Consider the following 24,730-nt stretch of genomic DNA (forward strand, 5'->3'; position numbering starts at 1 on the left):
ATCTAACTGTAAAACGAAATTTATAGGCAATTAATAATCTTTCAGAGGATTAATGTCAAAGTTATCTCCCCTTTTATGGGCATGTTTACAGTGGTCATTATTTAGACAAATTACAAGAGAGCAGCATATGTCTATGATAAATGTGGATAGAACATGTTGTTCATTAGAAAGTTGACACTACTTATAATGGACTATGTCCAGACTGAAATATTACCACAGTGAAATTAATTGCATTTTGCTAGACCAACAAAAATCCATGGAAAATTACATGTTGCTTTAAAATTAAAAACTTGTTGCATGTCAGGCCAAATAAACCAAGTGGTTTATTTTCTTGTGATTTAAAGAAGTTGGTTTTTATCTAATCAGAACTTTGTTTTACCAAACATTATCAAATGGCAAACTTCCTGTCCACTTCTTCATTACCACTAGGCTAATTTTTCACCTAGCAAAGTTGGTCAGACATTTTCTTCTCATAAGGTCTTAAAATTTTCAAGATAAAATGAAGTCATTCGTTATCACTGGACTAGTATATATTTGTTTAGGGGCCAGCTGAAGGACGCCTCCGGGTGCGGGAATTTCTCGCTACATTGAAGACCTGTTGGTGACCCTCTGCTGTTGTTTTTTATTTGGTCGGGTTGTTGTCTCTTTGACACATTCCCCATTTCCATTCTCAATTTTATTAGTCTTCCTAGTCTTGCTGTTAATTAAATGCAATTTTCCCCCTAGCAACTGTTTATCTTTGAACTTGGTCTCTTCCTTTGACAGTCACTTTCAATTTCTGCTTCAAGCCTTCATAGTTTGCAACTGATTGTCTGACTGTTTGTTAGTCACTAACAAATGTTGTCAATTTGTGGCCAATATACTTTTGATAGTTACAACAGCTAATTATAAAAAAAAATTTGACCTGATTTGATTCTTTAGAATGTTTGATTGATCATGTTTCTGGAGTAAAGAACCACAGCAAAAAAAAAAAGACATGGTACTTTCTGTATTTTCAATATTTTTTGTAAATACATTGTTTCTATATTGAAATAGCTTTCATTTATATGCAAATGCTATTACACTTGTATTTGGATTCTCTTAACTGGAAATCTGAACAATGAACTTGATGCCTTATATATATATATCTAAAAAAAATGTATTAAAAATCTAGGCCAATGCTTCAAATATTTTATAAAAGCACTGAATTATGAAGTATTTCTGAGTACTCCTAATCCAAACGGAGTCTGCCTATATTATACACATAATTCAAGTTATACATGTGTTATAGTCTCCTATTCAAGAAAAATGAAAGTTTTTCTCATGAATTTTTTAAGGTCACAACCAAAAACATTTGACATCACAGTTAAAAAGGATTGTTTTTCACACATTTGAAGGTGATCCAATGACAAATTTAGGTCAATGTAGTGAAAGTCTTTATTCTAGTGTATGGCCGAATAACATCTGTTATATATGTATAATACTGGAATAAAATTGACGAAGAACCCTTTCTTGAGACAGACATTTTGATAAGAAAGGAGCAACCATTTTCTACTAAATGTATACTTTAAAATGTGTAACCTCCGTAGTACATGTGTAATACATAAGGTCACAACGTTTTGTGTGAAATTTCACTGATAATTGAACACCTTCCAATTTTTAAAGTAAAGATGAACTAGAGTTGACTTGGTTTGTTGGTATTAGATTTCACAGTCTTTTGATGATACTTATAAGGTTTTATAATAATTGGCAAGTTTTGACAAAGGATTATGTATTTATTTACTGTGTTATTAAGAATATGAAAACATGATGAATTAGATATCACATTTTTTAATCTGATTTATTATGATGGCTGCAGGGTTATGCCAAGTTTATACATTGTAAATCATACTTGAACTTTTAAACCTGTATCCATGGCACTCTCATCTTATTTTAAACACTGGTGTAAATTTTTAATTGCTATTATTTTCATGGATGATGGCTTTGTACAATTGAATGCATCATTGTCAAGTTTTACCTTATATAGCCATTTATAAATGTCCTAAATAAAGATAATTGATATAAATATTGAAAAAAAACCCACATTTAAACTATTATTTTCATGGATGATGGCTTCGTACAGTTGAATGCATCCTGGTCAAGTGTTACAATATATAGTCTTAGACATTTATCAATGTCCTAAATAAAAGATAATTACTATAAATATTGAAAAAAAACCCACATTCAAACATCAATAAAAATTTGTCAGTCTCTCCCCATTAACTTTGTTGGCTCAATGGTTTTATTTCATATATGTGTTAATTTATTTCTAGAAAGAGTGAGATAGACACTTGTGATAATGGCTAGATGCACTTTATTTCAGTCTTGACTGTATTCAAATGGCAAATAATAACAATATAAACTTTTTAACTGCTATTGCTAGTAAGTGGTCCATTCTTAGCAGATTTTACAATTTTAATGACCAAAGATATTCATGAGGTTTTTATTTTTGCATATTTATTGCTGATTATTCTGATTTTCCATCAAGATAAAAGTTATGCAGGGAATTTTTCTATTACTCTTATTAAAGTCAATGCAGAAGCAGCCATTACTGTGACATGTTGTATTGCGATCTGTCTTTTACCTGGCTCTTTTAATTAACAAAATGTCTGAGTACTGGAAGGTATTTTAAATACTCACTCAAATTTGATGTATGTTGAAAAAGAGAAGGGAAAGATATCAACATGTACATTCAAATGCAAACTGACAATGCCTTGTCAGACAAAAAAAATGAAAAATGACCCAAAGACATACAACAGCTTACAAAACACAACATATAGAACTAAAGACTGAGCGACATGAACCAAACAAAAAAAGGGGATGAACTCTATATCTCTATCAACAGTACGGTTCCATTATCAGTTTGCCAAACATAGTTGTTTTTGATGCCTGTAAGCTTAAAGAAAACATTAATGCATATTAGATACTTCATTGTAAGAAGCAGGTTTCTGATATAGCTGCAGCATTCTTCTTTTGCAAGCATGACATTTTTATGCTGTCAAGTTGTACTGAATAAGCAATGTTCTGGGCACTTGGTGATCATGCAAATTTTCTCAGTAATCAAGAATACAAAACTCTGCTCATAGCACCAAACCCAGTATTTTGATTGGTTGAATTCTGAGTGTGACTCAATGATATTACATGAACATTTTATGGCAGCATGGCCAGATCTGGTGACCAATCACATCCTGTTACTTTCTTATTGTGGCTTCTGAGCTATCATTGCACATTTCATAGCTCTGTATAATAGACTTATACACCTCTTCTCTTTTTATCCTCATTTAATATATGCTGACTATACTTTGTCTTGTTCATTATTAAGCAAGGGACTGCTCCAGCACAAAATATTAGGCCGTTTGTTTTCTTGTTTGAATTGTTTTACTTTGTTATTACAGGGCCTTGATAGCTTACAAGCGGTATGGTCTTTGCTCATTGTTGAAGGCCATGTGGTGACCTTTAGTTGTTAATTTAACTGTCATTTGGTCTCATGTGGAGTGTTGTCTCATTGGCAATCATACTACATCTTCTTTTTTATATAGACATATGTTGTAAGCATGTTGAAATGCTAGGAAACCTTGATTTCCATGCTTGCTGCTCTTTTTCATATACATATTATTTATCTTCTTACATTAAGATAATATAATTATTATCTTAATAATGCAAAACATGTACTCTTTAGTTATCCCAATGACATGAAATTTATGATCATGCAAACATGTTTTTGCTTGAGATATCCATGTATGCTAATAACTTATATTTGATAAAATTAAAAGTATAATATCCAAAAAACAAAATATTATCATAAACATTCTAAAATTTATTGAACGTAATTGAGACATTTAATGCCTCCTGCCATCAGGGATGAAATTACTTGATTTTGTAGTAACATTAAATTTTCAAGAATGCTGTGTTATGGCTCTCCTTGAACCAGGAATGTCTGTTCATCTAAAAATCAATACACTAATGATTCAGTGCCAAAAATTTTTTTATTACATAACACAAATTATATAACAGAGTGATTTATTTTGTCATTTTGTGTTTATGTGTCAGGAGTTTTTGTCATGTTGATGGAAGAAATTTTGAGGACATATTTTTGTTGTGTTTATATTCTTGTGGTGTAATAGTCATTTAATATCTTTTAATTACATGATTAGACCAAAATAAAAAAAAAATAATTGTGCTCTTATGTGTCATACGTATGACATCATTTAATTTTGGGAACGGTACATGCATTCCTTTAAATTTATCCTGAAAACAAGGCATTTATATTAAAATTTGATGGATAGCCTTAAAAATTAAATGAGATATTCAATTAAAATCTAATGTATGGGGTGGTAAAAATTTGCCTTTTGACTCCTCCTCCCCTCTCCCCATTCATTATTTCTGGAATAGCCTTCAGCCAAAATTTTTTCAAAAATATCTTAATAAAGAGTCTTTATGAATAAAAATGCTGCCATTACAACAAATTGTAATAACAAGCAAAATCTTATTAAATGTTTAAAGCTATTTCAATTTTTATTTATAGAGAACTTGCATTCCCTTTAAAAAAAGTTTAATTTAATAATCTAATTTGTTTTATCAACAATAAGCTGTGCCGTTAATCTATGTATGTATTCCTGTATAATTATTTTCCCACATAAAAAATTGCAAAAACCTAATGCAAAAATTGCATGTAGCATTATTCAATTAACAGTGCAGTATTGATTGACGTCTCAGTTATATAGCCCTAAATTGCATTATTTATGCCAGAAAATCAATTTTAATTGCATATTGAAGAGTTTATGAATAATTCGATTACATATGTAAAGTGCTGTTTCTACTTTTTAACAGAAGGATCAAGAAGAACTTTTGAACCAATCTCCCAGACTTCGCCTCATCAATGACTACGCCCAGCAGCTGGTGGAGCGCCACCCGGGGTTTAAAGAGGAGGTAACCCCATGCCTACAACACCTTCACCAGCAGTGGAAGGTGGTTGAGGAAGCTGTATCCTGTAAAGATATAAGTAGAAACACTGATTGCATGATAGCAGGTAATAACGATCTATTGATGTCTCTGTACAATTACATAGATTGTTTACGATTACACAATCAATAAGTGTAGCGCTAATATTATACAATTAAGTCTCAACCAATTGTGGGATAGATTCCTAGCTTCAAATGATTAATAATTGGCGATGAAATAATAACAATTAATATGTGATTTCATAATATTATCAAGATCTAGCGCATACGAGAAATCAATTTTGCTCTTCCTTTTAAAGTGTAGATGAATCTGTTTTATGTAGATATATTACTCTGATAAAAATTGTGAATACAGTAGGGCTATGCAGTTCTTTTCTGTTTTTATGATAACAAACAACTTTGATATGGCTGAGCGTTGTTTATATACACATGGTTTTGCAAATTGGATCTTTTAATAATTTGCAATCTATTTCATACATACTATGTTTTGAATAGATTTTTTTTAATCCGTGATAAAATGATAAGGATGAAAAAACTGCTGTTGATTCTTTAATCATGGGATATCAATGTTCTCTAAGGTTTATATATGTGAAGTTGGTGAACAATGTATTTACATGGGCATGAAGGAAGACTTTGGCAAAACTAAAAGCCTGATATCAAATATTCATGAAAAATACAAATTTACTTATTAGTACCAATGAAAAAAAAATGAATTCACAGTAAAAAAAAGCTCCTCATTAGTCAATCAAATCAAACTTTTTATTGCCATATAAACCAACTTATATGATTTGTGACAAAAACAACATTATATAATGACAAGAAAAAAGCATGTATAATCTAATTAAACAAACTAATGAAAATAGTTCAAAATTCAATTATGAATGTCCTATCCTTAGTGCCAATGACTTTTTTTTTTTTATAAAGGAACCTATGCTTTCTACCTGTTTTTGTGTTGATTGGCAAAGAATATTTATCATTTTAGTAATGGAGAGGTAATTTGAAATCTTTTTCACTTTTTTCAGACATGCAAATGGATCTAAAATCATTGGCTCAATGGCTTGATGAAGTTGAACAAAAGTTATTTTCGCTGACACTCCACTCAAATACCAATGATGAAGAAGTTCTACACTTACTGCAAATTCATCAGGTAAGTGGGATGTATGGGCAAAGGGAGGTAATCAGAATTCATGTAAAGGGAAATAACCCATCCTATCTTGGGGTGGCAGAAACCAGTTATTTTACAATAAATCTTTAGAATTTCATGGATTTATGATTTTATTTTCTTGAAAAATTCATTCAAGCTTATATACAAATAAAATGTATGGTTTCAAGGAACTAAGATTTGTGCGTGCTTATGTAAATATATAGAAAACCTTTAAATGTTGGTGTCTGTCCAGCATGGAGATTTCAAAATTTATAAATGCATTGCAAATAAGACAAAAAATGTGATGCTCTGATACCTATCTAATGTTCACCTGCAGAATCCTGCTAAAAGCCGACAAGAATTTTATGCAAAATGCAAGAGATAAAGGATATTAAGTGAATAAGAGCCTTGTCCCTATCCTTACCATCAAAATCTCAAGATATTTTTGTTTACAAAAAAATGAATATTTTCCCCACTTTGATTGTATGCCGTCAAGTGAGGAGACCACAATTTTGACATCTGATTGGACCCATGTGTGAACGAAATCCCCAACCTGTGTATGCAACTACTTACTTGTGTAGTACACTAGCCTAGAATTTTCATTCATTTATTTTTTTAGTCCACATGATGCATTTATATACCTCAATGCTTAACTATAACAAAATTTCTGTGTGGGACACATGTTCTGGTATACCAAAACTGGTACCTGCCACCTGGGAGTAATTGCACCAAGATAGGCATTCAATTCATTTCATGTTAAAACAGTGAATTTTGAGAAATTTAAAAGAAAATCAAATCCTCATTTTACATTGAGTATATTTCTTTCAATTATTTACAAGTATAAAAATAATCAATTCAACTAATACACTAAATGTTTACCATGAACCAGTGTACCTTTAAATTTTCATGCATACTTATTAAATGCTTAATCCAATGTTATGATTGTGAAAACATAAAAGATTGTTTCACAATGCAAATTGTGTGTAAATGCAGCTTAAAAGATTCCAAAGTCCTCTGATTTTTATAAGATATTTAGTCTAGAAAACATGTTACCGAAGTACTTTACCAAGAAGTAATTAACTGAAGTGATCTTATCAAATTATCCATGAATGTAGAAGAATGTTTTGCCTTACAAAAATATTTTACTGACCTTTGCTTTTGTCCTATAAATGACTGGATCTCAGATAATTGAAAACTGGCTATGATATTTTGCTATCAAGAAGTAGACAAAAAGTATACACATAAATAGACAGTATATAAGTCTGGAGATATTTGTCAATATGTTTTAAACTTTTTAATTGATAGTTAAATTGGAATTGAGTAATTCAACTCTTTACTTATTGAAAGTTTTTTTTTATCCTCTGGATTTTATCCTTTGCATCTTCTGGATATATGTTTTATTTTCATTTTCTTTGTTTTGCATCTAAACTTTTTTCAAGGTTTGGTGACTTTGTGGGCAATAGTAGAGAGCTAGTAGAAAACAAAACTTGGAAAAAGTGGTGGAGGTTTCTGCAGCTTATAATTTCAATGATTATATGAACATTTATTTTTAATCGAAATTATCCCTGTTATATATGCAACAGGATATCATCATATACATAGAAGTTTTAAATTGTTTTACAAATCTATGATAGAAATTGAGATGATATGCCTAAGACTTGTTGTATGAATAAGAAATACTGCTGATAAAATTGATTTTACAATATTTCCCTGAAATTTACTGTTTCTGAAACTCTGGCTATTGGTAACCTTTCCTAAAATATCAGCCAAAACATCCTGGTTGTCAATGAAATCCTAAAAATGACACCATTATTTTATTTTTATTCTGGTATACAAACTTTGGAATAAATTAAAGTCATTTAGTCTCTGAAATGGGGAATTTTATAAGCAACATTTTAGACAGATTCAGACAAGTTAAAGAATCTTTTTGTTACTGCAGACTTTGACCCTGTTTATAAAAACAATATTCATTTTGAGAGAAAATAGTATACCACATCTTCTAAGATTGGAAAAGGGAAGTAACTCAATTCAAAACTGAAGGGAAGTAAGTCAAAGGCCTAAATTAATATATTGTTTGTTTCCCCAATCCCAACCCTGCCAAGCCAGGTATGGGTCGGAAGGTAGGGAAATAATTTTATTTTTTCCAAAAAGCTTGAACCACATTGGACGATCCTATAAGCCTGAAAATCAGAAATTGATAAAATAATATTAGACTTAAATTTGACAATAAAATTTTATGAGTAGCACTGTTTTTGCAGGATTGGGGAAACAAACAATATTTTATTTATAACTGTCTTGTAGCTCTTGACTTGTTTTCAGATAAAAATTTGCATTTTTTTATTATTTTTATATTTATGTACTTTCTAAATGTTATTAAATAAAGTTAAATAGCACTAAAAAAGATATAAATGATCAGCATGATGTATTTTTTATAAAGATAAAAAAAAAGGCATGCTTTTTTGTCATGGTTATTTATAAGAAATAAAGATATTTAAGTGTACTGGTACTGGGTTGACAATGCTTAAGAGGCCTGACCTAATATAAAATACATTGTATCCATAACTTTTAGAGGTAAAAATAAAAAAAGTGTTTAGTTTTTATTAGCTCACCTGGCCTAAAAGGCCATGTGAGCTTTTCTCATCACTTGGCGTCCGTCGTCGTCGTCGTCATCGTCTGTCGTCGTTAACAATTTTTCAAACATCTTCTCCTCTGAAACTACTGAATGGATTTGAATGAAACTTAACATGATTGTTCCTTAGTATATCCTGCACAAAATGTGCGCTTCGATTTTTGATCCGTCAAAAAACATGGCCGCCGTTACTTAAAATAGAACATAGGGGTCAAATGCAGTTTTTGGCTTATATCTCAAAAACGAAAGCATTTAGAGCAAATCTGACATGGGGTAAAAATGTTCATTAGGTCAAGATCTATCAGCCCTGAAATTTTCAGATGAATCAAACAAACCATTGTTGGGTTGCTGCCACTTAATTGGTAATTTTAAGGAAATTTTGCAGTTTTTGGTCATTATCTTGAATATTATTATAGATAAAGATAAACTGTAAACAGCAAAAAAGATCAGCAAAGTAAGATCTACAAATAAGTTAATATGACCAAAATTGTCAATTGACCCCGTAAGGGGTTATTGTCCTTTAATGACAATTTTTCACAATTTGTTCATCATATTTGCTAACTTTAAAAAATCTTCTCCTCTGAAACTACTGAATGGATTTGGTTAAAACTTAGCATGGTTGTTCCTTAGATTATCCTGCACAAAGTGTGTGCTTTGATTTTTGATCCGTCAAAAAACATGGCCGCCGTTACTTAAAATAGAACATAGGGGTCAAATGCAGTTTTTGGCTTATATCTCAAAAACGAAAGCATTAAGAGCAAATCTGACATGGAGTAAAAATGTTCATTAGGTCAATATCTATCAGCCCTGAAATTTTCAGATGAATCAAACATCCAGTTGTTGGGTTGCTGCCACTTAATTGGTAATTTTAAGGAAATTTTGCAGTTTTTGGTCATTATCTTGAATATTATTATAGATAAAGATAAACTGTAAACAGCAAAAAAGATCAGCAAAGTAAGATCTACAAATAAGTTAATATGACCAAAATTGTCAATTGACCCCTTAAGGGGTAATTGTCCTTTAATGACAATTTTTCACAATTTGTTCATCATATTTGCTAACTTTAAAAAATCTTCTCCTCTGAAACTACTGAATGGATTTGGTTAAAACTTAGCATGGTTGTTCCTTAGATTATCCTGCACAAAGTGTGTGCTTTGATTTTTGATCCGTCAAAAAACATGGCCGCCGTTACTTAAAATAGAACATAGGGGTCAAATGCAGTTTTTGGCTTATATCTCAAAAACGAAAGCATTAAGAGCAAATCTGACATGGAGTAAAAATGTTCATTAGGTCAATATCTATCAGCCCTGAAATTTTCAGATGAATCAAACAAACCATTGTTGGGTTGCTGCCACTTAATTGGTAATTTTAAGGAAATTTTGCAGTTTTTGGTCATTATCTTGAATATTATTATAGATAAAGATAAACTGTAAACAGCAAAAAAGATCAGCAAAGTAAGATCTACAAATAAGTTAATATGACCAAAATTGTCAATTGACCCCTTAAGGGGTTATTGTCCTTTAATGACAATTTTTCACAATTTGTTCATCATATTTGCTAACTTTAAAAAATCTTCTCCTCTGAAACTACTGAATGGATTTGGTTAAAACTTAGCATGGTTGTTCCTTAGATTATCCTGCACAAAGTGTGTGCTTTGATTTTTGATCCGTCAAAAAACATGGCCGCCGTTACTTAAAATAGAACATAGGGGTCAAATGCAGTTTTTGGCTTATATCTCAAAAACGAAAGCATTAAGAGCAAATCTGACATGGAGTAAAAATGTTCATTAGGTCAATATCTATCAGCCCTGAAATTTTCAGATGAATCAAACATCCAATTGTTGGGTTGCTGCCACTTAATTGGTAATTTTAAGGAAATTTTGCAGTTTTTGGTCATTATCTTGAATATTATTATAGATAAAGATAAACTGTAAACAGCAAATATGATCAGCAAAGTAAGTCAATTTGACCAAAATTGTCAATTGACCTCTTTAGGAGTTATTGCCCTTTAAAGACTTTTTTCACAATTTGTTCATCATGTTGACTTACTTTAAAAAATCTTCTCTTATGAAACTGCTGTATCAATTTCAGCCAAACTTAGGCTAAATGAGTTTCAGAGTTTCAGAGTATCTAGTATAAATTTTATATTTCATTTCCTTGTATGTCAAGAAACATAGCTCCTATGGCTAAAATAGAACATAGGAGAAAATGATTTTTTTTTTGTTTTTGAAGAAAATAGGACGATTCAAAGAACATTTAAATAAATTGAAAAGCCAAAATAATCATTGATGAGAGATTAAACCAAAAAAATTCAGGTGAGCGATTCAGGCTCTTGAGAGCCTCTTGTTATTTTTTGGAAGAATAGTAAAGTGTGGGAAAAGGGAAGTAATTCAAATAAAAATAAAGGGAAGTAAGTCCAGCTGTCTTTTTGGCTAGCATTTGGCTTGTAAAAACTTGGAATGTAAATGTACTTAACAAATGTGTACTTAAGTAGCACTATAAAAAAATATAAAAATGATCAGCATGACCAAACTTTTACAAAACATTTTAAGAATAAATAAAAGAATGCTTTGATGTGAGTGTTATTTCAGAAAAAAATATGAGTTAAGTAGACTATTAATGGGTTGATGAGATTTTAGTAGCTTGAGGTTAAACATATTATCCATTAGATGTATAAATCAAAAACATTTTTTACTGGACCAAATATATTGATGAAAGTAGTAAACATGCTGTTGGGTTATTGTTATTTTTGATGTAATTGAAGGTCATTCTCCTACACATATAAATACAATAAAAAAAAAAAAATTTTGTTTATAAGGAATGTAGATTAATTATGGTTTTTTTGTTTTTTTTGTTTTGGTCATAAATTTATGTATATTGTAAGATAAGATTTTGAAATAGAGCTATGCTTTCACAGATATTGAATTAAAGGATGCTAATTGATAAAAATATAATAAAGAATAGGATGCTCCTGCAATTTGTACTTGAAAACAACAAATTTCGAATTGAAACATATTCTTTTATTTTCCTGCAATTTATATTTTTACTGTCAAATCTTTAATCTTCAGTCTTTACATGACAATGTTTTTTTCTTAGGACTTTATGCCATTTTGTTAACCACAACATTTCTTAACAAACCAAGTCTTGAATTCACTTGGATTCAGAAAAAAGATGCCTGAAAGAAGTACCATTTTCTTGAAACACGATACATTTATTGTTTGACGGTGTCTTAACTTCATTCTACCGGAAATTCAGTGGAAAAAACTAAAAAGAATAGCTTGTGGGCTGTAGAACATTTCTAGACTGGAGAAGACAGAAATAACTTAGACATCATATATAAAAAGATTCAGTATTAACAATTGTACAGTGACACCGTTTAGTATTCAAAGAAGCACAAGATCTAGTTTCATATTTAACGATGAGAAAATATGATATTCTGTATTTCATCACCCATTCTTACCTTAAGGCGCATTCAATATCCCACCAGGTGAATAGGTTCAAAAATTTCCTATTTCATTATATAATATTTGTACAATAGATTTTCCAATACTGATTCCATTGAAGCTAAATTTGCATTTGAAATTCATTTTGACTAAACTGTGCCATCTAAATTACTTTTTCAAAAAAAAATCCGAGTTGAGCATGGCAATAAATTTTCAATTTAGGAAATGAGTTTTAACCTTAATGCAAATTTTAAAGTACGTAATAAAATAGCATGCATCTGTCTGAAAGGTTCACATGCATAAGAACTTTTATTAAAATTAAATAATAAATTAGCGATTTTTTTTTCAACCAAAGGGTACAAGTTTAAAGGAAAATTAATTTCAGGCTTAACATGAACAACGTTTATTCATATGAAAATATGTATGTACGTAACATTATTTATAGTATTTTAATGATACACTACATGTATTTGCTTTAAGGAACATTTTATGATCAAAACTATATAAGTACATGTAAAAAAAAATACATGTTACGAAACATGTTTATTTTAAGCTTTGAAAAAAAAAATGAAGTTTTAATTTAAAAATCTTGTCCTTTTCACTTTGACAAATGTTTTAATTGTGATGTTATATATTAATTGTTTTAATGATGATTGATCAGTGACAGGTAAAATGCTCGTTAATGTTGGTAGGAAATACAAAATACACGTAATACACATATAGTAGGATGTCAATGTAGGAGGACATATAATGTTTGTTAGTGTAATTCGATAAAAATTAACATTCAGATTATGAAATGGATTCATTAGATCAAACTTCTGGATTTTCATGTCGTTGATCAAAGTTCTGGATTACATGCAGACACGCTGTCAGAAAGGTCAGTTTCTCTAGATCAAAGTGAGTCAACACATGCAATATGCTTTGCCTTGCAGAAATGAACATATGTAATTTAAAGCTATGTAATTGATTTAGAATCTCACATTATTCTTACTGAAATGATGCTCTTAATCAATACATAATATATTATCAATAAGCTAAATGAGAGAATGGGGTAAATTACAGAAGTGTTGCTTTGAAATATTTCCTTTTACCAACTAATTTTGTTTGTTCTGCTCATTAGCCAATACAGCTGCCTTGATGGAGAAACCTTCAGGTCTGTCACTTCCTTTGTTCAGGGTGTTCATACCTGTAAGCACCTTGATGGTCATTGCCGTCATTCTGTTGCTAACACAAATGTGATTGGTTTTTTGACAGGAATCCATCTTGTTTGTTCCATATAACACGTGCAAGTCATTTGCATGTTGTGTATGCTATTTTCCTCATTGAATATTTGATAAAAAAAGTAGGCTCACACCCGTAGCCAGGAGGATGGGGGGTCGAGGGGTTTATAAGAACACCCTCCTTTCCCTTGAATTGAACCCCGTTTGAAATTCCTGGCTAAAGGCCTAGAGCCTACTGGTAAGTTACAGACTTCTGCATCAATTGGTCTTGGTTGGAGAGTTGTCTTATTGGAATCCACACTATCGTACATCTTTTTAGTTTTATAATATGCATCAGAAGCAACTTTCAATGATATTCTGTTTGAAATATTTGGTGTTAGCTGAAAGAATATATGTATTGCAAGAGCTACATAGCTGATTTGAAATCTCACAATTGTTTTCCCTGGAACAATTTGATATAATGGACAGTATAAATAGCCATAATCTGAATTCTGAGTCTGATACTCAATTGAAAAAAGCCAAAATCAAGTGAATGTTGATGCTTTGAACTACTTTATTTAATTAACCCAATGTTCCTTATTCAGCACATTAGTCATGACAGCTGCTTAGAATAATTAGTGTTTTCTTTGTTCAGCATATTTATACATGTACATGTACCTGCAAAGACCTTGACCTCTATCATTACCTTGCTGTCAGTAAATAGTTATCAAAGGTACCAGGATTATAATTTAGTAAGCCAGACGTGCGTTTCATCTACATAAGACTCATCAGTGACGCTCATATCAAAATATTTATAAAGCCAAACAAGTACAAAGTTGAAGAGCATTGAGGATCCAAAAATCCAAAAAGTGGTGCCAAATACGGTAAGACATATGTAATTGGTTCACTGACAGAAAATCTACTTTTGTGGTTTAGCAATTGTCTTATTGTATGAAAAAGAAGTGATGTGGGCTTTATATAGATGAACCAGCAACCCAAAGACACGAAAATCAAATGATGTTTAGAGGTCAACATATGGTCTACAACAATCAGCTGGTGACTACAATGTATGCATGTTTATAGAGAAATGCATCAGAAGTAGCATGGGAAACCAGTCATGTACTGGTTACTCATGCTATCGTTCTTGTTGCATAATTTGAATTAAAAATGCAGGTTATTATTCAACAATGGCAGTGAATTAGAGAAAGTCTTTTCATTAGTGTTCCAACAGTACTTTCCATATGTCTGCAGTCTGTTGCTTGCACTGTTGATATAATACAAATATGTCTCAGTTGGCTCCTTCCAGCATTTGATCACATGTTGTTTGTTCTTTTTGTGCACGGTTAGTAATTCAAGTTTTCTTTGTCATCTGAACCTGTTTATTAATGTCGTCTCTGATGTTATATAATACTACATGATTGAAATTAGATTCTTTACAATTTTGATAATAATTGATTGTATCTGACTTTCAAATGCATGCAGAACTGCATCAGAAATAACTTGCTTTCAGTTGAAATGACACAATTGAGAATTTTATCGGTGCAGTTTATCCCTCTAGAGAATATAATGCAACGATACTTTATCAAATATTTCAATGATAATTGTTACATTATCAATTTTGTAAATTACATTTTTAACAAAAATTAGCAGTGAAAATATAAATTTATTACCATTTGTCTTGTTTACATTTTTACAACTGTAATATCTGTTTAGTTATTTTATTTGCAAATGATTATTCCTGCTGCCATTTTCTATTAAATATTTAATAAAAAGGTCTTATGAAATAAAGTGCTATTCATGGTAAATTTTGCATGAAAGATGTCTTATTGAAAGAAGTTTGTGCTTTTTTTACTCCATATGAAGTAAAAATAGGCAGTGATTTGTATAAGTCTGTAGCAAGTTTCTGTAATAAAAGTATTTTTTTCTTTGAAAAGAGCAGGAAATCCTGTCTTTTCATTGAAATATTGATCACTAATCTAAATGTAAAGCAACAATCAGTTTGCTTCAGGAGGAAGATATCAGCCACAGTAGTTCTAAGAAATCCGTCAAGATTCCGTTAAATCTTTCATTCAAATACTGCAGAGAATTCAAACACGGTTAATTGAGATGTATAGGCTTTAATGTGTTTTGGGTCAAATTTTCCATAAATTGAACATGAATAGTCTTTCTAATTCTAGAAAGGTTTTTGAAAGCGCACTGTGCAATAAATGTTACCTTTCATTGATTCCATGGCAACAGACATAAGTGCCATACAAAATTCTACCAATTTAAGAAGCTTTGTTACTTTATTAAATTTTCAATGCCAGTCTTTGTTTAGAGATGTTCTTATTATACTTGAAAAACACTTAAGTTATTTTAATGAAGTTATAGTTTTGCGAAAATCATTCGAGCAGATTTTGACAAAAGTGGTCTTCAAAGACTTCTGCTGAATACAAAACAAAATGGTGGCTTTTTGTAAATGTAAATATTATTTGACTGATCCATGTTATATAATTAATAAGTGTTAAATGGATATATTTAGTTAACGAGAGATTAGGTTTAAGCTTCTTTGTCGGAACAGATGGTAACATATAATTACTACTAAATCCTTCCACTTTTCATTCTGTACTAGTGAACTGTTGAAGAGAAAAGTGGGAATTCATCATCAGGTATCTTTTTTTTCTATTTTTATCGTAAATTTTATGTCAGAATATTTGTAAAAAAGGAAGTGCTATTTTTCACTAGATTTCTGGATAGAGATAGTTGAATGCTTTTGATTTGCAATGTCTTGTTATACCCCCGCTTTAAAAAAGGGGGGGTATACTGTTTTACCTCTGTCTGTCAGTCCGTCAGTCCGTCCATCAGTCCGTCCGTCCGTCCGTCCGTCAGTCAGTCCGTCCCATGAAACTTTTGTCACATTTTTCTCAGGAAATACACATCCACCTTTTCTGTAATTTGGTATCAACATTTATATATGTCAGCCATACCGTGTGATGCGTTTTCAGATTCATCACTTGACAACTTCCTGTTTACCGAACACTTGTCTGATTTTACACATGATAGCCAAGTTGAAAATTTTCGTCACATTTTTCTCAGGAACTACAATACAAGGATTTCTGAAATTTGGTTTCAGGATTTATATAAGTCAGCTATACCGTGTGATGCGTTTTCAGATTCATCACTCGACAACTTCCTGTTTACCGAACACTTGTATGATTTTACACATGATAGCCAAGTTGAAAATTTTCGTCACATTTTTCTCAGGAACTACAATACAAGGATTTCTGAAATTTGGTTTCAGGATTTATATAAGTCAGCTATACCGTGTGATGCGTTTTCAGATTCATCACTTGACAACTTCCTGTTTACCGAACACTTGTATGATTTTACACATGATAGCCAAGTTGAAAATTTTCGTCACATTTTTCTCAGGAACTACAATACAAGGATTTCTGAAATTTGGTTTCAGGATTTATATAAGTCAACTATACCGTGTGATGCGTTTTCAGATTCATCACTCCACTACTTCCTGTTTACCGAACACTTGTATGATTTTACACATGATAACCAAGTTAAAAATTTTCGTCACATTTTTCACAGGAACTACAATACAAGGATTTCTGAAATTTGGTTTCAGGATTTTTATAAGTCAGCTATACCGTGTGATGCGTTTTCAGATTCATCACTCGACAACTTCCTTTTTACCGAACACTTGCATATTTTTACACTATTAATATTATCCACTTGCGGCGGGGGTATCATCAGTGAGCAGTAGCTCGCAGTTTCACTTGTTTTAATGTTGTTTTGGGTTGATTAACATTGTAAAATATTGCAATGTCAGAAATTATTACAATAGTTTTATTGATACAAATGATGCGACTGGTTGAGTATTGCAGAAATAAGAACTTGCATTCTGATATCTGTTACATTTATCTGTTTGCAGCTTTTCCTGAAATCACAACAGTTAATCTTGCATTTTTGTTAATTCCTCAAAAATCGCAATAATTAATGCATGCAATAATTTCTGAATTTACAGTTTTCGCAGTAATTAATGCATGCAATAATTTCTGAATTTACAGTTTTCGCAGAAATTAATGCATGCAATAATTTCTGAGTTTACAGTTTTCGCAGTAATTAATGCATGCAATAATTTCTAAGTTTACAGTTTTCGCAGTAATTAATGCATGCAATAATTTCTAAGTTTACAGTTTTCGCAGTAATTAATGCATGCAATAATTTCTAAGTTTACAGTTTTCGCAGTAATTAATGCATGCAATAATTTCTGAATTTATTTACAGTAATCATTTGAATATATATTTTGTTTTCTATAACAAGCTGAAGCCCGCCTCCATGTGCTGAATTTTCACGTTGTGCTGAATACCCATTGGTGGCCTGACTGTTTACAGCTCTTTGGTCGGATTGTTGTCTCATTTCCCTTCAAAATTTTATAAGCTGTATTTTATTTTCCTTTGAATGTCTTTAGTGTTCTCGTGAACTTTATACTTACTTTTTGTCACATAGCAATCATAAATATTGTTATGGTAATTTTAGATGTTCATTCATGTTGACACCTGTAAAAACAGTAAACTGACCAGTAATAAAGGACATATACTGACCAATTTGTTCAGTATAGTATAGTAATTTACATTATTTATAGTTTATAAGGCTGCACTTTATGATTTATATAAGGATTAATGTCCATAAGTACGTCACATGATGGACCTGTTTGATATGACAAAAGTGACATCATTGAATAGGAAGTAAACAGAAGGACTCAAGCTTGAACTAACGATATATTGATGCTGTTATAGATGTAAAGACAACACACTTTTTGATATAACAGAGCAAGAAAAAATATGTAGATTTAATCATGTTAACTTTATTGAAAAAGTCATACATATATTTTTAAATTCAATTTGTTAAGAGAAAAAAGTTTCTGTGTCTGACATAAATCTTATACTGTGCATTCATTATTATTTGTGGAATATCCATTTGCTTGAATTTAGTAGGAATGGGTAAAGCATTAAATTAAATATAAGTGTTTAACCAATTTTTCATATGCTTGCATACAGACTTTGGCAAAACCATGAATTTAAATATCCTTAAAAAATACTTTTTCCTCCTCAATCCTCAAAAAAACAAAAAATACAGTTCACCATAACTCTAATGAAATTTACCACATGTACCTATATTCATGTTTAACTTGAAATAAGTACAGATTTTTAGATTCTTTTGTTGGAAAATTTTATAACTAGTAGCTCCTTTGTATATAACTGAGTTCATGTATATATACCAGTTTGTAACTAGTTATAATCAAGATGTCAGGGCTTGCCTAGAGGACATTTTACTTGATTTTTTTCATGTTATATAATGATATGTATTTACATGTAAATATCTATTTAGGGGTTAGAATTATGTCAAAGCAGACTATATATCAATGTAAGACATAGCGAACACGGTTCCTTGTTCTTCTCGGAAAGTTAATATCCTTCTCTTTAAGTGATTGGATAGAATCTTTTAACTTTTCTGAATGGATTAATTTTTTTTTTACATTTTATTGCTTTAAAACTAATTTTGTAAATGACTCTTTTCTAAATCAATATCTCTTAAATGCCAGGGATATATATGTTTTTTTCAATGTAAGTAAAGAAGAATTAGATGTTAAGCTTGAAGGATTATATAGCGTCTCCTTAGAGAGAGTCGATACAAGCTGTTTCCAGCCTGCTGCTAACTTACTGTTGATAAAATCAATACACAATACTAAATAAATGAATTAACCAATCAAACTTTCTAAAGGTTATCACAAAAACTACTATCAACTGAATTTTACTCAGGGAGACTTTTTAATTTAAATTATATTTTGAAAAGATATTTGTATGCCATAAAGAACACAGTGCAATCGTTTTCCAATTGTGATTACTCTGGTTTATTCATATGGGATTTTCTATCTGATAACGGTAAGCCTAATTTGTATCTTGTCCGATCTATATATAGTCACTTATTCTGGCTTATTATGCCTACGTGAAAAGGGCAAACATTTTAACTACAGGGGAAAATACCTGATGTGGATGAAAAAGGGTTGAAATTTTTCTAAAAAGGTTAAATTTGAATTTTTTCTAAAAAAGATTATATGTTTATTTAATATTGTGAAATCAGAATGGTGGTGAAAGCTTACACTATTACAGTAATAAGATATCACCTTTGGATTGCAACACTTTTGGGGCCCTTTATAGCTTGCTGTTTGGTGTGAGCCAAGGCTCCATGTTGAAGACCGTACTTTGACCTATAATGGTTTACTTTTACAAATTGTGACTAGGATGAAGAGTTGTCTCATTGGCACTCATACCACATCTTCTTATATATATTTGGGAATATTTCATTAATGGTGAATATCAGATTCTTCTAAGTTACTTGACACAGAAAGTGATTTATCCTAAGGAAACAAGTATGATCAAAATTAGTGTTACTCCTAAAGTGTGTTTTCCAAGTTTTTGTTTAACTATGCATAGATTTAAACCCACCATCCTTCAAATAATAGATTTTCTCAATTTATGGAAAATTAATTGAACCATCAAGCTTTATATCTAAAAGAAGCTACTCCTCAAGTCATTCCAACAAACTTTCCATCAATAACGGGTGATACATTTAAATAGTATTACCGTAATATGTTCATAAATGGATTGTATATGTATTTGAAAATTTTGAGCAAAATATTTTGGATTTCAAGGCAAACAAATTTTTGGTGCTGAATTTTTCAAGGTCATGTAAATTTGGTTTAATCTTGACCTTTCACATATGTTTTAGTTTGCTTTTTCGCATACTAGAAAGGTAATTGTATGTTATAACTTGAAACTTTATGCTAGTGTCAATTCTTTTTTAGGACCTTTTGTTTTATAAGTCAAGGTTTTCTTTTAAAAGAAATAATGATTAAAGACCCAGACAGATCAAGAGTACAAGATCATTATAACTCTTTACAAATATCTAACTTTGGTATGAAATAGATCTGTTGACAGTTGATCGATCGAGAACTACACGTAACATTCTCATTTTTTCCGCATCCTACTCAAGTCTACATACTTATTCATGCTTGTTATGTTTTATTTGTAGTCACAGGTTGGAAGTTAAATCTTTTTCATGCTCCAGTGACTTTTCTTTTGAGTATAGCGATTATCATTTTACATTTTTATACCTATTCTGTTACTTAAGGATATGATCTACAAGGGACGTGTTACGATTGCTCTCATATTTAAAAGGTATGATGTTCATTTCATTTCCTGTCAATTATAAAATTCATTTAATAATTGTCTTATAGTTATTTTTATATAATTGAGAAATAATCATTAAAGAAACGTGGAAATGTTTTGTATGCATATGGTGTTTGTGTCTTGGTTCACTTGTCACAGTATGATGACAGTTATAGATACATGAATGGAGTTATTGGACAACATATAGATTGACTTGTATATGGTTTATGTTTGTTTTAACCTTTAAGTATCTAGTTTATCTGTTTAATTGGTGCTTGATATTTAATAATATAAATTTAAACTGTCATGTTATAAATTGTCTAGTCTCTATTGTACAATTATTTAACTTTTGAGAAGGCTTTGTTTTAAACTTGAAACAATTTTTTGGCCATTGGAAAACTACTTTGAACCGTTTTGTGAGATGATAAGTATATACATATATAAAAATGGTTAGAAAGGAAGTCTTTTAACCCTGGCTATAAAGGAGATGAATATCACTTTTCTCAGGAGCTTCAAATAAGAGATTTTCGAAATTTGGTATCAAGCCACATTGAAAATGGAAATGGGGAATGTGTCAAAAAGACAACAACCCGACCATAGAGCAAACAACAGCCGAAGGCCACCAAAGCTTCATTTATAACACCAATTCAAAGGAGGTTATACTGGTCTACATCTATCCATGTTTCCGTCCTTCAATCCATCACCTAAATTTTTGGGTCTCACTCTTCTCAGAAACCACAAAACAGAGCTTCTATGACATCTTGTATCATTCTTCAAATTGCATTTTCACATCATTGCTCATCAAATATCTGTTTACCAAATACTTATATATTCTCACCCATAATGGTCATGCATAAATTGGTGTCCTTGTTTACTCAGAAACTGCAAATCAAAGATTTCTAAAATTTATATAAAGCTTCATTTGAGCATGCTATACCATGATCTATTTTTTCCTAAAGCCTGGTTTCATAACTAAGCAATACCTCACAGTTAACTGGTAGTTACAATGTCAAGGCACAGGCTCTGTGGAACTGTAATTTGTTTTCCTTGTCTTTGTTTGTATATCTGTTTTTACTAAAGAGTAAGATACTGGCGGTAGTCTAGTATTTTGTTTTGTCCAATATTTTTTTATTTCTGTTATCCTTTTTTGTGCATTATAAAGTACATATAGGTACAATAATATGTCATCTATGTAACATTCTTGGTTGTGACATTGTATTTTTTTAGTTATGATTTATGACCGACTTTATTTTAAACATTAAAACATTTATAACATTTAAAGACTTAATTTAAAAGGACAAATTATTTAAACAGTGACAAATTTTTATTGCCTTGTTAGTCTTTTGAAATTGACTTTGTTAAAAAACCACACCTACGATTGTTATGTGATTGTACAGATAAATATTGTTATATCTATTTAGGTAAAGTATCAAAACATGACTTCAATTTTAAAAATGTTGTTTTAGACCTTTTACTATGCACTTCAAATTTGGACTTGTCTCATTGGCAATCATACCACATCTTCTTTTTTATATTATATGTGAATAGTAATTTTTGCAAATATCTAATTAAGTCAAATCTTTGCCTTCAAAACATAAAACAAAACTTTCATAGTACTGAGCTTTCTACGATCCTCAAAAATTTTGAAATATATGAGATTTCCCCCTATATTTGTAATCATATCATTTTGACTCCTAAGCAAACAATTTCACAATTTTGTATTTCTTTGGTTAAAATGAGAAACATTTACATATGTTGACCCATACTTTAACCCCATCTTGATTTTAATCTGCATTGAACTTTTATATCGAGAACAAATGGTAGATTGTTGGTTCGAAGCAAACTGTTTCTGTTTTAAATGAACATTTCAGTTTCTTGAAGTGTACTCCATTGTGTAAATGAATAAGAGAAAGATTTTGTTACATTAGATGGGCTGATTGTTTTTCAGATTTTCTAATGTTTCATTTTTGAGGGTTGTTGACTTTTTCCTTAACAACTGTACAAGTATGTCAGCCCTAGAATTCTTTTGAACTTTAGATTTCAACAAAGGATCTTGAAATTATGGTTAGAATATTTTATTTAGGATCAAATTGGTGTAAAAATTGTATTCATACAAATGTTTGAAATGAGTGATTATGAAGGGCCACATTAGCCCCTAAATGTGTCTTCTCCCTTAGTTGCTGTTGTAACTTCTTGTGAGGTGTGAATCCTATTTCTGTTTGTGGTTTTGATGTTTTGTTGTTTTATTAAGTTGATTGGTTGTAGCAGATTAAAACACAAATTTATGGTTTATATTTCTACTATGACTTATAATATTCATCGATTCAAAACTAGTTAGAGAGAGCGAAAATCTTAATGTTATGAATACATGTATGAGCAGGTTGTTATTATCTTTCAAATAACTCTGGAATGATGAACATTGATAAAAATAGTTTTAAGAAAGTCTTGATTGTAGTCTGAAGAATACACAGACCAATATTATTAAAGTGTTATCAAGTGCCCAAGGTTTTACAAACTTGTCAGTTTTATCATATTTGTATTGTCTCTGACCCTCCTAACCCTGAAGACACCTTTTTATCTCCTCTTGTCAATAAATCATATCTCTAAATACTTCATCCATGGAGGACTAAAGCCGGTCATATTTGGTAAGATGTTTTGTACATTAAGTTCTGATTAAAGTAGTAAAATATGGATAAAATCAGTGTCAATAATTAAAATGTTATTTGAAGTAAATGTTATGTGCTCTGGATCAGTTCACTAAATTTTATGTTGGTGCTCTGGATCAATTCATGAAATTTAATGGCTTTGACAATAAATACGCCACACAATAGCTGATTCAGGATAAAATGTTTGCTTATGGAAGCTTAATTCATAGTTATTTTGAAATAAACTTATACCATATTTCCTGTCATCTGAACTTTTACTATTAGTAATTGCATGCACATTGATTTTACTCAATCTTTTGTTAACTGCATGTGTATAGTGTTTTGTGGACTGTTTTAATAGGTTAATCTTTTTTAATTTTGGACAAGGGCTGTCTGTCGTTCTTTGATTTAGGCCTTTTTTCACAACTGGTTCTTTGTTGCTTACATTTGTTTCCAAAAATGATGAAAGTTGACTGTTGAGTGTTAAAATGTTTCAGTTGTCTCCCATTTAAATAATTGGGTCACAGTGATCACTGCTTTGCTCATAAGAGTAGGTTATATATCTTGCTGGAAGCATATTTATATTCTCCAACACCTAAATATAGCTATACAATTGTTAATCACTTACTCTGTATACTTATCCTTTATCAGATTAGGATTAAATGCTCTATTGAAACCTTGCTACAGCTATTTCACGATCCTTTAAACATCTTGATAGATTTCATTGACCAGCCTGTCGAAATGGACTGCATATTTATTATAATTCATTTCATACTGAAAATCCTATTCAGCCTACCATGAAATTATATGATATTTCTGGCGATTTTCTAGATAAAATGGCCTTTTGACCTCCAGACCTCTGTCATATTCACACATTGTTAATTTTTAGACCATATAATCTTCTTAGTTTACACTACTTATACTAATCCTATTTTATGGTCTATGTTTTGATTATGTAAAATACCAATGTCAAGTGTAGCAGAAAGATCATTACAATAGCATGGTGTTGGGACTTTCTAGGTCTAAAATATTAGTCCATATGGCATTTTCTTTGTACTATACAAATTTAATTTTCAAGGTTTGCTTTCCATATCTCTCTCTTTACCATTGTGGACAAGGTCTATATTAGAAATGTTGAGGAGGTCCCACATGTCCTATATTGTCTCATAGATTTGTCTAATAGCTTTCCAGTGGCAGATCCAGAACATTTCCTAAGGGGGGGCCCGCTCCAGTCATGCTTCAATGATTCCCTATATAATCAACCAAATTTTTCCCACGAAAGGGGGGACCCGGGCCCCCCAGGGCCCCCCCTGGATCCGCCTATGCTTTCTGTGAAATGTTTGCAAAATGACTTGTTACAGTTATTATTCCATTAACCTAAGTGAATGTGACGGACGTGTTCTTGGTGGTATTACTTTTGTCAAGCAAAGTTCTGTTCTTTTTCTTGAAATTTAACTCGTAGATATAGT

At 30.9% G+C, this 24,730-nt stretch overlaps 1 protein-coding gene across 4 annotated transcripts in view; it reads left to right on the forward strand.

Annotated features, from left to right (window-relative positions):
- Nucleotides 1–24,730, forward strand: part of LOC143068773 (uncharacterized) — an 86,111-nt gene that overhangs the window by 26,837 nt on the left and 34,544 nt on the right. For all 4 annotated transcript variants that reach the window (XM_076243072.1, XM_076243070.1, XM_076243071.1 and 1 more), the window contains exons 4-5: nucleotides 4,849–5,047; nucleotides 6,002–6,126. In XM_076243072.1, the coding sequence (XP_076099187.1) occupies nucleotides 4,849–5,047; nucleotides 6,002–6,126 (324 nt within the window). The remainder of the gene's footprint in view (nucleotides 1–4,848; nucleotides 5,048–6,001; nucleotides 6,127–24,730) is intronic.

This window comes from Mytilus galloprovincialis, chromosome 3 (assembly GCF_965363235.1).
Source record: "Mytilus galloprovincialis chromosome 3, xbMytGall1.hap1.1, whole genome shotgun sequence".
NCBI lineage: Eukaryota > Metazoa > Mollusca > Bivalvia > Mytilida > Mytilidae > Mytilus > Mytilus galloprovincialis.